The sequence below is a fragment of the Oncorhynchus masou genome, chromosome 8 (assembly GCF_036934945.1).
Source record: "Oncorhynchus masou masou isolate Uvic2021 chromosome 8, UVic_Omas_1.1, whole genome shotgun sequence".
Lineage (NCBI taxonomy): Eukaryota > Metazoa > Chordata > Actinopteri > Salmoniformes > Salmonidae > Oncorhynchus > Oncorhynchus masou.
Genome location: NC_088219.1, coordinates 32,113,033 through 32,131,734, shown reverse-complemented (window position 1 = coordinate 32,131,734; position 18,702 = coordinate 32,113,033). Strand labels below are relative to the sequence as shown.

Below are 18,702 nucleotides of genomic sequence, written 5' to 3'. Positions count from 1 at the left end.
CACATTATGTGGTACACTTAATGTGTTTTATCATAGTTGCTTGCATCCAAAAGGCCCCATTATAACGTTTCAGGTAAGACCCAAGTGCAGACTGTGTTGAAGTAACAATGTTTATTGCAGCAATAGGGGCACGCAAACGACAGGTCAAGGCAGGCAGGGGTCAATAATCCAGAGCGGTGGGGCCAAGGTACAGGACGGCTGGCAGGCTCAGGGTCAAGGGCAGACAGAGTGGTCAGGCAGGCGGGCTCAGAGTCCAGATAATGGGGAAGATGGGCGACACCTGGAGGGGGGTGGAGACAATCACAAGGACAGGTGAAACAGATCAGGGTATGACAGTACCCACCATCTATGGACGCCACCTGGCAAAGGGCTGTGAGACATGGGTTTAGACACTTGAAAAGTAGGAAGTATACGGAGGGTATGGGGCAACAGAGGATGAACAGCAGAGGGGCTAATTATCTTGGAGCGGGGGGAAAGGTCTCGGCTTCTGGGGGTGTAGCCGCGGGGCTATAGTGGCGTGTCAGAGCTTCCGGCTTAACATCCTTGTTTACTGGTTGGTGTTGCAGAAGCGAAGTGGCCCGGGCCTTACTGAACACCCTCCCGGAGGTCCTGGTACACCACGGGAATGGCGGAGAGATCCAGGGCAATTTCCAAGCACCCAGGAAGACGTCCCGGGTCAGGCAGAGCTGATTTCAGGCAATGAGTGTGGCAGAATGGGCTTCAGCTGACGATGGCACCAGTAGACCAGTCAATCGAGGGATTGTGTCGCTGGAGGCAAGAGAATCTCAATACCACAGGAACCAGCTGAGACTCAATTAGCAGAAATTGGATCATCTCGCTGTGGTTCCCCGACACTCGTAGGTTGATGGGAGTGGTATGGTGGGTGACCCAGCCTATAGAACGTCCGTCCAGTGCTCAAACATTCATGGGAAAGGAGAGTGGTTGAGTGGGGATGCCCAGCTTGGACGGCAGGGCAACGTCCATAAGACTCATATCGGCCCCCGAGTCGATGAGTACCTGGAGAGACTTGGACTGGGCGCCCCACAGCAGTGTGGCATGGAGACGTGGCGAGTAGGGGGGGGAAGCTAAATTGTCATTTGGACAATTTCATTGCTACCAATGAGTTAGGTCTCTTGAAGTGACAGGTAGAGACATAATGACCGGCAGTAACGCAATACAGACAACTCTGGGTGTTAAGTCTGCGTACCCGTTCGGCTGGAGACAGCCTAGCCCTACCGAGCTGCATCGGCTCAGAAAGAGATAAATCAGCAGTCTTCGGAGGCTCTTGGAGGAACTCGGGTACGCTCAGATCCTCTCTGGGACTTCTGGAGTCCATCAGATGCAAGATGGGATCCTTGAATGAGCGATTGGGACCACAATCAAACCTCTTCTCCCTTCTGTGTTCCCATAGCCGTACATCGATCCGTGAGTCGAGATCCGTCGGTAGGTCCGGGGCTGCAAGCTCGTCCTTTACTTCCTCCGATACTTCGTTGCGAACAGCGCATCAGGGTTCCAGGCACCCTCCACTGCTATCGTGCGAAATTCCACTGCATAGTCTGCAACACTGAGGGAGTCCTGCCGAAGCTGGAGTAACCTCCGGGCAGCCTCTCTCCCGGACCTTGAACGAAACGAAGTGCAGCTAGTTTGCAGTCTTTCCAGCTTCAGTTTGAAGTTTTTGCGTTAGCTGTGTTTTTGGCTAACTCCTGTGAACAACAGTGTCCTGGCGAGAGAGCCAGGTGAAATCGTTTGACAAGACTGTAAGTTAGCCGTAGTTGGCTAGGTAGTAAGCAAGGGATAAGAACGTTGACAGCCAGTATGGCAATAGAACCTTTAGGACAAACGACTGGGTTGCATCCATAGATACAGAACAAAAAGACTTAACGACCGGGTCGTGTCTCTGGCAACCGAACCAATAGAATGAACAACCAGCCGGCTTGGGTAGCAACCCAAGATTTGTGTAGGGACTATATATTGTGAAAGGATGAAATGGCATGAATAAATTAATCAAAATAAAGTTTTAATTCAAATATGTTGTATAAAAGTGCTAATGCCCTTGAAGCCAGTGTTTGGAAGATATATTGTCTCGACTTCATCTCGGGCCGCACAACACCCATGGCAATATATCCACCCAACACCGGCTTCTCTGGCATTATCACTTAAATAGAATCCCTCACATTCTCCTCTACTAACGCAAATCACCAGCGGCCTGCCAGTCGTCTACCAGGTAATCTCTCATAGCCAGCCAACAAAAGCACTGCCAGATCACCTCACACATACCACACACACACGCACACCAAAACACACACACACACTTCATCTCATTCAAACTCAGTAAATCGCAGTCTGAAGGTTCCACACACAGTACAAACCACAAACCACCCCTTCAGACCAGACACAGGCAGTTACACAGTGAGAACTTCTATCAATACTACCGTTTGTTCATTGTACTGATTGTGGACTTTCTGGTGTGGTGAGAGGAAAGGCTCCATGTTGTCTTTGTGCAGGACTGCTACACCATAAAACTTTTACAGGCCAGTTACAATAACAGTCTTTAAATGAGTGAAATATAGCACAGCTTACATCCACAAAGCAGAGCATTTAAGTCTGGCTTTCATTCAGAGGTGAGAGGAGCCGTGCTGCAGAGGCAGAGCTATGACCTTAGGGTGGAGACTACACTTCATCTTGTAACACAGATGTATTAGTTCAACCTTTATGGTACATTTTTTGCCATACAGACATATACCAGTGAGAGTTAAACTGAAACATGGTAAAAACCTAGTAAACTCTAGTAAGAGTAAGTGAGTTCTGTGAGTACTTTCAAAGTAACAGCGAGCACTGCACCGTTTTAAAAATGTCACGGCTCACTAGAGAATTTAAGTTCTGCAACCAGAGATAATGGTCTAAACAACAAGAGAAAACTAGGATATGAATCATGAATGTTACGTGTTCCATGTGACCCAGTCGCTTATTGTGGCCAGATTTACACGCCAAACAGGCAACTAGGCTCTCAATAGCAGAAAGAAAACGTCTTCAGGTCAACTCTGAAACACTGGTAAACTAGTAAAAACAAACTGATACTCTACTCTCGCTCTGTCCTCCAGAAATCTGGCAAAACTTTAGCGACTGGCCGGCCCGGCTGGCTGGCCCACCCAGGATTCTACCACACAAAAGAAGAGAGGAAGATAAAAAAAAAGGGCAGTGGGAGAGTGAGGGGAAGAGAGATAGAGGGAGAGAGTAAGAGAGAGAGAGAGTGAGTGAGAGAGAGAGACAGTAAAAGACACAGTAAGAGTGAGAGAGAGAGAGAAAGAGAAAGAGAGAGAAAGAGAGAGAGAGAGAGAGAAAGAGAAAGAGAGAGAGAGTAAGAGAGAGATAGAGAGAGTCATTACACATTTAATGAAAATAAATGAGAAGCTTTAAAATGACCTTCTGAAAACCCACTCCTAATTCACCTCAAATAGAAAACACATGTACTGACCTTTAGAATAAACATATAGCCACTCAGGTCTGGGCCTACCTGCTCAAAACCAATAAACAATACATTCATCTTTTATAGTTCTCATTCTCTCTTTTACTGGGCCCTATTTCCTTACCACTTGAGCACACTATTTATCAAACACACACATGCTGGCTGTCTCTCTCACACACACACACACACACACACACACACACACACACGTATGTATAAAATAATGGGCTTTTAGTGGTCTCAGTAGGCCTTGTCCATCTGGAGAACAGGCCGGATGTAAAGGTTTCTATCCCAGGGGAGTGTAACACACCAGGGTTAGATTTCACCTGCAGCCCAACCTCAACACAACACCAGTCAGTCAACCACCAACCGGAGGAAGAAACAGGGAACGGAGAGAGAGGAAACGGAGAGAGGGAAAATGAAAGGGCATAGAGAGAGAGGTAGCTGAGGAGAAACATTACAGGTAGTCACACACATGTAAGACACACACACACAGACAGACAGAGAATGAACAACAATATAGCAGCACTTACATATAGAGGCACTTCTCCTCTGTTCAACTCCATGTTCTGAGCATCTGATGAAACAATAAGAAGAAAAGTGACACGGTCATATATATTATTACCACCATAGTACAACTGTAATAACCAATATGTACCAACAACCCTGCATATATCTGATTAACAACACACTGGTATCATCAAAACAATGATCAGCACGCCGTGAAAATATATCCCAGATTTTGTCCAAACTCCTCTCTACAGTAATTCCAGTACTGAAGCAGTTTATTAAATTGGGCAGTCAGGGCTACAGCATCACAAGGCTCTGCTCTACGTGCGAGACACAGCCTAATCTCTTTGTCCTGGTATGTCGGAACATGAGGTCTTCTATGAAACACCGTTATCCTTTCATTATTATCCCATCTCTCCTTCCATTCCTCCATATTTCTCTTTTTTTTACTCCATGGGAAAGAGCGATCGAATCTGTCTGTCGGCGTCTAGACTACGTGTATTTTACCTGAACTTTCCCAGAATTAGATAATCAGCTTAAATTGGAAGGCTTTAGTGAGCAGTCTGTCTTTGCAGGGTACGTTATTTGCTGTGTTTCTCTCTCTATTTTGTGGCAGGTTGCAGGAATGGAGGACACTGTGCTGAAAGTGTAACTTTAGCCACCTGCATACACCTGATCTGGTCTGAATTTACTCTCAGCTGTTTGTGTGTGTGAATACTGCATGACTTCAAAGTGAAAGAGAGATGTTGTCAGCCCTATAGATATATAGCTCAGTCTAGACAAGGGAATGATGAGAAACAACTATCAAAGAGGAAAGCAACCAATAAATCTTACTTGTCTTGTGAGTTACATTTTCCACTGTCGTTACATGATAAAAGTCCCTCAAATTACATCAAAACCCAGAGATTTTGACAGGTGATACTCAGTGGTGTGCTGGAAGGATGTCGCAGGAAATTAATATCACTGTCCTTTTCACTGACGGTTGCTAATGTAGTCAGAGGATATCCTTGTCAATAGATAAGGTGCCTGATGCCACGGGCTGGTGCGTGATTTTCATGATCCTGTAACAGGTATTGCTATTACCTGGTAATGTCACTCATGATATTATCATTCTATAATGGTGTTATCACTCTCATGGCTGCGGGGTCAGAAAGAAACTTTGGAACTATGGATATAAAACAAAACTTTTCTAATATGGGTGCAGCGTAACAGTTTGTGTGTGTAGGGTCGCTGTTTATGTGTGTCACTGTCTGATATAGAATAACCTGTATGTTCTCTTTCAAATATTTGTTTCGGTATCTCACTATGGGATATCGTTGGACAAGCCTATCACTACGGAAGGTCCAATCACACAACATCTTTCAAAGTCAGACAGGTCGAGTGGCGAATGAGGAGAGACCCTACTCATTATCAGTCCCCACGCCCGCGCTCTGGTCATTCTTGCTCTCTATAAGCTTTCCTCAGCACGACTTGGTCCTTGTCTTCCTGCTTCACTGTTCTCAGGCGAACTGCAAGGCATAACGCTACCAAACGTGAGTACTGACCAAACAGAAATATTTGCTTTGAGTAGAATTTGCATCGTAGATACCCATAGACTTCCAGTCATTGCGCTAACGGTAGTTAGCATTGGCTCATGAAACTACCTCTAACTTCCTTCATACTGGACACAGAGACACAAAAATCTGACTCTGTGGAAGTAGATGAAAGGCCTCATTACCAAAATCCCAAAGTATCCCTTTAATTCAAGGATAAAACCATTGTGTGTCTCTCAGAGTTATGGAACCAACTACCCCTACTCAAGGAGAACCGAGCACAGCACCTGCCACAGCACCGGCACACCCCTGCCCCGGCACCGGCTAGCCATGTGGGGCTATGATAGCAGGCAAGGATACACACTTTGTGTATCACCTGCTTGGGGGAAGAACATGCACTGACGGCTCTCGCTCACCTGGTGTCCTGCATGCATTGTAAGGAGTTGCCGAGGACCGGCCTCAAACGGAGACTGCGTAAAGCAGCCCCTCCTCAAGGATCCTTTTCCTCATAGCCTTCGGGCGAGGAGGAAACTCCACACCCCCGACCCCAGACCTCCTGAGCTCCCTCCCTGAACTTCCACCCGCTGTTTGATGAACACACAGCGGGGGAGGGGGAGCTCATTATTGAAGAGGATGACGATGACAGCATTAGTCATCTCTTCCCTGACGAAGACAATCGGGAAGAGGAACTCCAAGCCCAGGCCTCAAGGCCCTCCAGTACCCTAAGCGGAGCATTGAAACCCAAGAAGAAGTACTGACTTATTGATGTTTGCAAGCGGGCTGCAGCCAAACTCAATATTGGGTGAAATGCACCTGAGGGGGGCGGCAATGCCGAGAGGGACTGGTTCGATGAGAAGAGAATCCCTTCTTGCACAATCCCGGGGACGCAACTCCTCCCGACGGTCCCAGACCGTTTGGCGGAAGCCAAACGTAACAAGGAAAAGCTCCTGTACAGCAATGCCCTGACTAGGGAGTTTGCAGCTTTGGACATGCAGGTGCTGGGAGGTGCTGGGTTTCAGCAAGCCTCCGGTTGGGGAGCAATCCTTGGCCAACCACCACAACCCCAGCTGTGTCTCCTCTCTGACCAGCATTTCCCTTCCTGGAAAGATGGAGAGCTTCTCAGTCTCAATCCTCCAGAAGGTCTAAGAGTTGGTGGCACTTTCAGTATGGACTCTTGAGTTTGCCAACGACACTGCTTTACTAATTTCATATGTATATACTGGTTTCTACTCTACTGTATTTCAGTCAATACCACTCTGCCATTGCTCGTCCTAATACTGATATATTACTTAACTCCATTCTTTTACTTTTAGATTTGTGTGTATTGTTATGAATTATTAGACATTACTGCACTGTTGGAGCTAGGAACACAAGCATTTTGCTACATCCACACTAAATATATGTATGTGACCAATAAAATTTGATTTAATAACACATCCCTACCCATGGCCTACCAGGTCGGAGCTGTTACAGGAGATGGGCAACCTCCTATGCATCGGGAGGGCTAACCGTGATCCCAGGGAGGAAATCTGCGTTGTCGCACATACAGTTGAAGTCGGAAGTTTACATACACTTAAGTTGGAGTCATTAAATCTAATTTTTCAACCACTCCACAAATTTCTTGTAAACAAAATATAGTTTGGGCAAGTCGGCTAGGACATCGACTTTGTGCATGACAAGTAAGTTTTCCAACAATTGTTTACAGACAGATTATTTCACTTATAATTCACTGTATCACAATTCCAGTGGGTCAGAAGTTTACGTACACTAAGTTGACAGTGCCTTTAAACTCCAGAAAATGATGTCATGGCTTTAGAAGCTTCTGATTGACATAATTTTCTAATTGACATAATTTTGAGTCAATTGGAGGTATTTCAAGGCATAAACACCATGGGACCACGCAGCCATCATACCGCTCAGGAAGGAGACACGTTCTGACTCCCAGAGATGAACGTGCTTTGGTGTGAAAAATCCCAGAACAACAGCAAAGGACCTTGTGAAGATGCTGGAGGAAACAGGTACAAAAGTATCTATATACACAGTAATACGAATCCTATATCGACATAACCTGAAAGGCCGCTCAGCAAGGAAGAAGACACTGCTCCAAAACTGCCATAGAAAAGCCAGACTACAGTGTGCAACTGCACATTGGGGACAAAGATCATACTTTTTGGAGAAATGTCCTCTGGTCTGATGAAACAAAAATATAACTGTTTGGCCATAATGACCATTGTTATGTTTGGAGGAAAACGGGGGAGGCTTGCAAACTGAAGAACACCAACCCAACCGTGAAGCAAGGGGGTGGCAGCACAATGTTGTGGGGGTGCTTTGCTCCAGGAGGGACTGGTGCACTTCACAAAATAGATGGCATCATGAGGAAAGAAAATTATGTGGACATACTGAAGCAACATCTCAAGACATCAGTCAGGAAGTTAAAGCTTGGTCGCAAATGGGTCTTCCAAATGGACAATGCATACTTCCAATGGACAAGCATACTTCCAAAGTTGTGGCAAATGGCTTAAGGACAACAAAGTCAAGGTATTGTACTGGCCATTACAAAGCCCTGACCTCAATCCTATAGAAAATTTGTGGGCAGAACTGAAAAAGTGTGTGCGAGCAAGGAGGCCTACAAAACCTGATTCAGTTACACTTGCTCTGTCAGGAGGAATGGGCCAAAATTCACCCAATTTATTGTGGGAAGCTTGTGGAAGGCTACCCGAAACATTTGACCCAAGTTAACCAATTTAAAGGCAATGTTACCAAATACTAAATGAGTCTATGTAAACTTCTGACCCACTGGGAATGTGATGAAAGAAATAAGCTGAAATAAATAATTTGCTCTGCTATTATTCTGACATTTCACATTTTTAAAATAAAAGTGGTGATCCTAACTGACCTAAGACAGGGAATTTTTACTCTGATTAAATGTCAGGAATTGTAAAAAACTGAATTCAAATGTAGTTGGCTAAGGTGTATGTAAACTTCTGACTTCAACTGTATAAAAACCTGTCTCAAGAGGCGGCATTTAAAGCTGTGGGTGCACTATGAGACTTGTGGTGGTTGGGGAGAGAGCCCTCTGGTTGAATATGTCCAGCCTATCAGACAAGGAGAAGGCAGACTTCCTCCATGCGGCAGAGGTGCGAACTTCACAAGAAGGAGGGCAAAGCCTTCAACTTCACCTTGCCTCACATACCTGGGAACCGTGGAACCCCAGCAAATAGAATGCATGGCTTCGGGTAGGGAGAGGGCAGTACACTGGCGCTAGGGCCACTAAAACCCCTGTGACGCTGCAGACTGCGAGCCCCCAGTCAAGACCCAATAACAGAGGCAGCCAGTGGGGGAAGCGGTCCTTTGTTGCACCTGCAACGAGGCCCAGCCCCATTGATTCCCTTGGAGTGAAGAAGAGGTCAGTCCCCAGCGGCAGAGAGGGGCAGTCAACAGTTCACAGCCTGTCCCGTCTTGGGCTGAGCGCAGACTTTCCTCCCCCAACAAAACGGGGGAGAGGCACATTTGCGCTCCATGAGCCCTATCCCCGTGCAGCGGCTCATTCCTATATGTCCAGCCATAGGGAAGATGGAGGGAGTTCACTCAACTCTAGATCTGGGATGATAAACCGAAAATAGATCGACACAGACCATACCGATCACTTCATACCATACCGATCAGCATTTTGCTGATACCGTTCATTACGGTAGTAGCCTATACTAGAGAAAAGTGAAGCAGCAAATAAAATAAGTTTGAAAAATAACTTGTGGGCAACTCGCTACAAGAGCAGTGAACTGGCACACATGCACAGTCCAGCCCTGGGTCCTGTCCACAGTCACAAAGGGGTAGACACTGCAGTGTTATGAATCCACCCGCTTTCAACGCTCCATTTCGGACCTATGGGTCCTCAACAGCTATGTAAGGAAGTTCATATTCCGTATGCTCAATGTGATCTCTCGCTCTATTCGTCGAGGTGACTGGTTCACCACAGTTTACCTCACATTAGCATTCTGCCAGGTTTCTCGGGTTCACCTTTCAGGGCACGGCCTACGAGTACCTTGCCGTCTCCCTCGGGCTTGCATTAGCCACCCAGACGTTCAGCAAGTGTGTTAAAGCGGCTCTGGAATCCTGGTTCAAGATCAACCAGAAAAAGAGCTTAGTTTGGTGCACACTCAGAGACTAGAAAGAATACCTGGGCGTCAGACTGGATTCTATATCTTCTGGACCACACTATCAGTCAGCCGCATCACGCCGTTCCATCAGTGTATTGCCCTGTTCAGAATATGTCTCAGAGTGCTGGGGTTGATAGCTTCCACCATTTCAGTAGTACTACTGGGACTACTGAGGTTGAGAGACTCCCAGCATTGGGTCTCTGCCCAGTGCCTGTGTTCTTTGTCACCTCAATCGAAAGGTAAAAGGTGACCACAGTCTGTCTCTCGGTCCTCCGCCACTGGAGGAGCCCCTTCATCTTTGTTACAGGTATTCTCCTAGGGGTAGTGTCAGTGAGGTGTTGAGGACAGAAGCATCACTCACGGGATGGGGCCCAGTTCACGAGGGAAGAGCGGTAAACAGGTAAAACTACGGTAAAGTGGTAAAACTACCTTGACCTACTGACAATATTCCTATCTCCAAAACACTTTTTGCTCTTCTTCTGGAATTGTCACATCCTGGTCAGGACAGACAATAGGACTGTGATAGCATACATCAACCGCCAGGGTCGCACTCACTCTCGGCATCTACGTAGACTGGCTGTCAAGATTATTCTGTGGAACAGAGCACAACTCCTCTCATTACACGTGACTGATGTCCCGGGAGTACTGAACGTAGGAGCGGACTTGTTGTCCAGAGGGAATCCCATTCATGGGGATTGGAGGCTCAATCCCCAAGTGCTGAACCAGATCTGGGATAGATACGGTCGAGTATCTTCACATAATACAAAGACGCACACTGCCCACTGTTCTTTGCCCTGGCAGGAGATGCACCACTAGGGGTGGACACTCTGGCACACCCTTGGCCAAAGGTGCTGCTCTATTCTTTTCCTCCTTTCTGCCTAATACTCCCTACTCAAGCTTTGTTCCCTCACACTGGTTAACCTTGATAGCCCCTCAGGGTTAAATGCACACAATAATATCATTATTGTTGATAGTCAGATCAATATAAGTTTGTTTAAAATGTTTGCATGCTTTGCAAGAAGAATGAGTTTCCCTAATAATCCTGTTTTTATGGACACTTGCGGTGATTGGGTCAGCTGTTTGTTCACTTGCAAGAAATGCTTAATTCGGCAGGAATTTATAAGGCTATGTGAGAGGTTATAGACCTAGAGTCAGTGTCCAGATTTTAGTTTCTATTTAACCCATCTGACCAGTAGGCTACAGTTCAAGCCTATTTGAAATCCATCTTGTGACTGTCGAAATGGTATCACAATCATCACACATAACACTGCTATAATCCTCTTTTACCACTTCATCAAATCTTTCCAAAACATTTATTTTCTGGCCGTCCCTTCTCTTTTACTCTCCATTTCGCAGCTTTTCTCTTACTGTTCTGCCCCTGGCCATCAGCGTCAATAGGAATTTGTTCTTAACTGACTTGCCTAATTAAATAAAGGTTGTTTGGTCACAAACTGAAATTAGGCAAACTATTAGAATTTTAGCAACCAGGCAAAGATGGACATTTCTGCATCGTCCCTATTTAAATAAATGCAGAAAATCGCCAATCTAAATAAATGTTTGCAAAGCCTATTTGATTCTGAGATCGTACATATTAAGTCTGTGAAAACTTCATTTTCCCACACTTTCTTCACTCACAAAAAAAAAGGAGGGAGGCTTGCACTACCATTGCTGGCACATGCGCATAAAGAAATACACTGCCAGAACACAGATTAAGCTGTTTACATGTCCTAATAATTAAAAAGATTGAAACCACTGCTTGTGACGCACAAATGGGAGGAGATCCTGGCTGGAAGGGATCGCCTCCCATGGGAACAGGTGGAGGCAGCCAGGAGAGCGGAGGCAGCAAGAAAAGGGAACCAGCGATTCGAGGGAACACGACTGGCAAGGAAGCCCGAATGGCAGCCCCAAAAATTTCTTGGGGGAGGCACACGGGGAGTGTGGCAGAGTCAAGAGTCAGATCTGAGCCAACTCCCCGTGCTTACCGTAAGGAGCCAAGGACGGAACCCGACGGAGCGTGTACGAGATTTGATGTCACCTGAGTCAGTTCTACATACTCGTCCTGAGGTGCGTGTTAGCCGTCTGGTGAAGACTGTACCAGCCCCACGCACCAGGCCTCCTGTGCGCCTCCCAAGCCCTGCACGTCCTGTGCCAGCTCGGCGCTACAGCTCTCCAAGACGTGCTTACCATGGCGGGGATCGTACTGGTCAGGCACCGTGTTATGTGGTGGAGCGCACGGTGTCTCCAGTACGCGTTCTTAGCCTGGTGCACAACATCCCAGCTCCCCGCATCTGCCGTTCTAGGGTGAGGATCCAGCCAAGACAGATGGTGCCAGCCCTGCTCTCCAGACCTCCAGTGCGTCTCCTCGGGCCAAGATATCCTGCGCACTGTGTCTCCCGTGTGTCTGTACAGCCCAGTGCGTCCTGTGCCTGCGCCCCGCACATGCCGGGCTAGAATCACCATCCAGCCAGGAAGGGTTGGGCAGGCCCTTAGTTCGAGACCTCCAGTGCGCTTCCACGGCCCGGTCTATCCTGTGCCTCCTCCAAGGACCAGGTTGTCTCTCCGTCTCCTTCCTGCATCTTGGTCCTCACCTTCTCCTTCCAACAGCCGTTACAAAAATATGTTTTTTATTTTCTTCCCAGACCTCAAAAGTCATTTCCTGTAGTGGTTTAAGGATTGTTGTGGACTTGGAAAAACAACCAAATCGGATGTTCTATTAAAATAAGTGATTTTTTTTGTGAAAACGTGAAGAAAATCTGGGGGAAATCCGAAATCTGCAAAAACAAAGCCAAGAAACCGTACTTGTTGTTGGTGTTATTATGACAAATAAATACATTGGCTGGTAATAATTATAAGTGTCAGGTAATGAGTGGCTGGTAGATTTTTTTCATCTACCTGCCACAATGGCTGGTGGACCAAAAAGTTAATTTTTAGGCCCTGTTCATAAACCATGTCGTGGGTTGCCCCAAAACCACTCTCAGGCATTTGTTTACACCTTGTTCAGTCATGTTACCTTATTAGCTAGCTAACTAACAACCTGGTTACTTTACCAGTATATCTAAACATTTGGGGGCACAGAAAGAAAGGAAATAGCTTTTTCAAAAGATCAATGATCATATAAATTAATGACTGATCTCTTACTATATCTCAATCATTTAAAAATATCTATTCTGGTGCGCCTAGATTGTATGATGTGCTTTTAACTTTTTTTTTTACATTGGGAAAATATGAATTTAGAGCCCTGCATACACCACTCGCCTTGAAAAAGCCTCAGGTGTTGTGACGTCCTCCTAACCCTGACCGCTCTACTCTTTAGTGCGTCTGTGTGTAAGAAACCTGATTTAGGCCCCTAGCCAGACACTGGGCCTGAGGAGACTAGCTGATGTGAACAATGACTAACCAGTCACTCTCTACACAATAGAGAACAAACACGTCAAAACCAGAAGGAACACAAGTTTTGACATCTGGTCATGTACCCAAATATGTTAAAATGTCAATATCCTGAGAGGTCAAGTGGGAATGAATCTGGTTACTGTCACATGACAACACCCAAGTCAACTGTACATTACCTGAACTGGTGAATCTTGATTTCACCATATCGTTTGGTAATTCCAAAATGTAGCAGCTCATTGTCTTTGGTGCATTTGGCACAGGTGTGGTTGTGAGATAGAAATTATTCTCAGGAACATCTAGCTAAATGCTCATTGATGTGTTGATTCGTGGCCCCTGAGAACCGGATGCAAGCTGGAATGATGACAATGTAACACAGCTGCCAAGACAAGAACAGTGTGAGTCCTCAGTCTAGGAAACAAAACCATTCTGCTTCAGTAAGGGCTGATATGCAGGTGAACTAAGATAGGAAAACGACTAGACACGTCTTTTTCAACCTGCTTTATGAAGCTATTAAAGTTGCAGACAGTATAATATATTAAAACTATGTCAACCTGACACGTGCTCCCTTATAAGAAAAAAATGATTTGATTCCACTTCCAGGTAGAAAGAACCCTATTTGGGTTCCATGTAGAACCTTCTGTGAAAAGGGTTTTTACATTGAACCTAAAAGGGTTCTACCTGGAACCAAAAAGTGTTCTTCAAAGGGTTATCCTATGGGGACAGACAAAGAACTCGTTTAGGTTCTTGATAGCACCTTTTTTTCCTACGTGTACAAGAACGTGAAACAGCTCTATACACAATGCATTATCAACACTCACTGGAGTCCAAAACATAGATCCTTATCCAAGACCTTATGGAACAAATTACCTCCCTCTAACAATACATTAGGAACTAACACTGCGGCACATTTTGTCATTGTATTGCATTTGTCAAAAAGTGTTTAACAAAAACCTTGCTGGACCCAAGTGTCTAGAAAGAAAAGCTCAGGGTGTCAGTGGCAAATAATTGCAAAGGTATGGAAGAAACCTTGAGAGGAACTGTACTCTAGAGAGCCAAAACTCAGCAGTACACCCTGATATACGTATTTATAACGCATTGTAACATCTGCCTGCAGTCAGCTAGCCTATGCCTATGCACTATTGGAAGAGCGTTGGCATTACAACTGCTTGCATTTTGAATGGGGTTATATATTACAAATTGTCTGCCTATATTTTTTTGCAAGACTAGATGCAAAGCGCAACATTGTGTTGTCGGATTTAACTTTACCTGAGTCGTCCGCGCTCCGTTCGCTAGACATGTTGAAAGCGCTTCCTGTGTAGAAAGTTGAGCGATCACTTTCCAACGTCCTATCTATCTCCTAAAAGTCTCAACGTTTACTAATTCTCCCCAATAGGTAATAGTAAAAACGATCAATAACACGACAGTTTCCGAATCGATTTCGTGAAGTCTTCAGTTCGGTATGAAGAGTGGAGGCAAACTTTATTTTGAGAACTGAGTTTCCCTAAGCACGGCTGCCAGGCTCGTTCTGCCGACCCTCTCCTCCACTGTGCGTGGCGGTCCAGCCCCTCCTCCATCAGTGACAACCCAGTCCCTCATTAATGATGTACTATATGTAGAAATAAGCATTATGTTATTAGCATTTGTGCTAATAACACAAAAATCATGGCGCATCGAACTCTATCAATGTCACGCCACTTCTGAATCCCTTAACGCGCTGCGCTCTCGGATTTTGCTGATGATATTTGGACGGAGCTAGCTATTTTACAGTGACATTCTCGGCTAAGAAATTAACAATAATCTAGTATTTTCTGTGTTGACAGGGTTGATCAGTGAAGCAGAAGGTCTCCCCTCTACGGGTCAATTACACCGTTACGTGTCCACGGACCTGGATGAGATGGGAGACATGACGCCACTTGATTTCCACTTTTAATTCACAGGTGAGGTCGTGGTGAGTTTACTATGTACGTACAGTGCCTTCAGAAAGTATTCATGCCTCTTGATTTATTCCACATTTTGTTGTGTTACAGCCTGATTTCAAAATATATGACATCGTTTTTTTGTTGTTGTAAATCACACACCCTTAATGACAAAGTGAAAACATTGTTTTTAGACATTTTAGCTCATTTGTTGAAAATAAAATATATAAATATCTCATTTAACCCTTGTGTTGTCTTAAGGGTAAAACAATGATCCGCCACTATGTTTAACAGCAGAGAAAACCCCCTAAATGATATTTTTTCAACTTGAATTTTGATTACATTTCCTAGTGACCCCAACATTAGATAAAGTGAAACATCTTCTTTGTTCATATTTCCAAAGAAGCTGTACACCACCAGGGTACAAAGATTGTCTTAGGGTCATAAAATCATTTACACATCACAAAAAACACAAAGACAAACACACAATGAGAAATTGAGATTTTGTGCTAATGGTTGAACTTTCTTGTGCATGTGCAGCATCTCCCCTCCATGACCCCACACATGACCCTAGTTCACAGACAAAATAAACACAATTTCAGACAAAATAAACATTTCTTGAAAGCATTGTTTACTAATGGGGAATGCAGTCAGAGGCTATAAATGTGCTGCAGATGACAGTCCCCCCCAGATCTCTCTTTGCTGAAGCCATGAGTGCACGTTTTAGTGCCCAACAGGTCGTAGACCTGATTTATTAAGATGTCCAGGAGGAATAAGGAAACAAATTATTTAGAAGAGGAGGAGGTATCTGAAGAAGATGGGGAAGAATTACAACCCAGAGCACAATGTATCATCTTCAGATGAAGAAATCCCCCAAGCTGAAAGAGAGACATTTCTGTCAAAGAACAGCAAAATAACATGGTCCTTGTCACCATATGACAACCAGGGCAGGATGGCAGCACAAAATGTCATAAGGATGACCCCAGAGCCCACAAGACATACGGTTGCCCATGTCCAGGACTGTGCCTCAACATTCTACAGGTTCATCACACCAGCCTTCGAAAAAATCATCCTGGAGATGACAAATTTGCAGGGTTTCCGTAAATATGGAGACAACTGGAAAAAGATGGATGAGATTGACCTGCGTGCCTACATAGGGCTGCTAATCTTAGCAGGTATGTATAGGTCTCGAGGCGAGGCTACATGTAGTCTCTGGGATGCTGAGAGTGGAAGGGTGATTTTCAGTGCCACGATGCCACTGAGTCTTTCACACTTTCTCAAGAATGCTACGGTTTGATAACCATGAGTCAAGACCTGCAAGACATGTGAGAGACAAACGAATGACCATAAGAGAGGTCTGGGAGAAGTGGATTGAGCGTCTGCCAATCCTCTACAACCCTGGGCCTGCAGTAAGTGGATACGCAACTGGTTCCATTCAGAGGTACATTTTTATTTTCATATCTGTAATGTAAGTGATTTTCACTGTTCATTTTATTATGTATTGCTGTAATATCCTTGATTTATGTGATTGTTTTCTGTGACACTGATACTAATTACTGATAGCAATCTCTTTTGTCAAAAGGTCACTGTTCTTTCCGGCATTATATGCCCAGCAAGCCAGCAAAGTATGGCATCCAGATATGAGTGGCCTGTGACGCACAATCCAGAATCCAGCTCCTGAAGAGAAAGATTACAATGGTTGGTACAGTTAGAAAGAACAAGCCTAAGCTCCCCCCTGCACTCTTCGCAACAAGAGGGAGAGAGGCCTTCTCATCAAAGTTTGCCTTCACCCCCACCACCACTCTTGTTTCTTACCTCCCCACAAGAATGTGGTCCTCCTGAGCACACTGCAAAAAAAACAGCTGAGATCAGTGATCGTGAGGACAGGAAGCCAGCCATCATCCTGGACTACAACCACAACAAAGGAGGCGTAGACAACCTGGACAAGGTGATTGTAACTTACAGCTGCAGGAGGATGACTGCCTGCTGGCCCCTGGTCATCTTCCATAACATCATAGATGTGTCCTCATACAATTCCTGCATGATATGGAATAAGATCAACCCTACCTGGATCCCTGATACGCAGAACAAGAGGAGGGTGTTCCTGGAGCAGCTGGGAAAGGCACTTATAACCCCATACATTCAAAGAAGGGAGTGCCTCCCCCGCACAGCAGCCTCTGCAGTGCTTGTGAAAGCTGTTCAGGGGGCTGAATCTTGTCCTGATCCACATGAGGCTGCAGCTGGGGCAGGCAAGAGGAGGAGAAGCCAATTCTGCCCCCCAAAGAAGGACTGTAAAACAAATACTATGTGCTGCACATTGGAAAAATACATCTGCAAAGTCCATGCACACACACTTGCATACTGTCCTACATGTGCTAATTAAAGATGATTGATTTATGTTTATGTTTTGTATCTATTATCTTATTTTATTCTTACTTATTGTTGTTGTTTATACACCTTATGGATGGGGGCAATGTTTGTTTTTAAATGGGAGAATACTAGTATTTTGTAGTTGAATTTCTCATTGTACAGTATATAAGAATATCACTATGTTGCCAAAAAAGTATGACTCGTTTCCTTTCAATAAAATGCATTCAAAACTACTTTCTGCACATTTTTCTACTTTCTTAGGCTATACAAGTGCTATCTCTTGCTAAAGACAAATGTATGGTTTACACCTATGCAGTACCTTTAGCAATAATAAGAAAGTAAAGAAGACAATTATGACAGGTATGTTGTAGTAAAAACAAGTGGTGTCCACTGATTAAATGCAGTCTTTCTGCATTGTGAAAATGGGAAACCCAGATATTCACAAAGTTTGTGATGAATGAAAAGTTGTTTCTTCATGCAAAACAGATTTGGGGTTTATAATTCAATTAAGCTACTTTATTTTAGGGGTTTAGTGAAGGCAGGTCTTTTTTTACCCTAAGGGTAAGGTAGTAAACAGAATGTTAAGACTACACAAGGGTTAAATAAGTATTAGCACCCCAGAGTCAATACTTTGTAGAAGCACATATCAAAGGGGTGTGAATACTTATGTACATGATATATCTGTATTTCAATACATTTGCAAACCTTTCTCAAAACATGTTTTCACTTTGCCATTATGGGGTATTGTGTGTAGATGGGTGAGAGAGGAAAAAACAATTTAATCCATTTTGAATTCAGGCTGTAACACAACAAAATGTGGAATAAGTCAAAGTATGAATAGTTTCTGAAGGAAATGTAGAAAATAAAATATGTTCCCTTATCAGTGCCTCCTGAAGAGACGAGTCTTTTGAAAATGTTTCCAACATTTATTTTTACAGTAGCCCATTACATGGCAGAAAGGTAGCCTAATTACAAACGAACAACCTAAGAATGAATCTGTACAGAACTATTTATTTCCATTGGGAGTTATATTTGTATGCCATCCAAAACACTTAATTTGCATGGGAAGGCTAGTGAGTGTTGCACTTTCTATTTCACTGCTTGCCCTCCCATATGGTCCACCATAAGTGAGCCCAACCCCCTCCCATACTGAAAACATATCTTGCTGTTCTCCACTAACTTATTGCTGCACTCATGTATACAAGGTCATTACTCATACTAGTGCCCATAGCAACGGGGGGAAATGAGAGGGAGTCCAAATGGAGTTACCGCCCTTCCTGCTTAACCCATTAACTCAAATTGAGCAAACATGGACTGGAGAATCAGTTTAGGCTACAGCTCATTGGCAGCAACAACAGCAG

At 44.6% G+C, this 18,702-nt stretch overlaps 1 protein-coding gene across 2 annotated transcripts in view; it reads right to left on the bottom strand.

The window, feature by feature from the left end:
• The window catches only part of LOC135544534 (rho guanine nucleotide exchange factor 28-like), a 108,445-nt gene extending 93,865 nt beyond the window's left edge, over window positions 1-14,580 (bottom strand). For both annotated transcript variants that reach the window (XM_064972220.1, XM_064972221.1), the window contains exons 1-2: window positions 14,322-14,580; window positions 4,000-4,043 (exon numbers count right to left, since the gene is read on the bottom strand). In XM_064972220.1, the coding sequence (XP_064828292.1) occupies window positions 4,000-4,043; window positions 14,322-14,352 (75 nt within the window). In that variant the 5' untranslated portion in view covers window positions 14,353-14,580. The remainder of the gene's footprint in view (window positions 1-3,999; window positions 4,044-14,321) is intronic.
• Window positions 14,581-18,702: the final 4,122 nt, after the last annotated feature.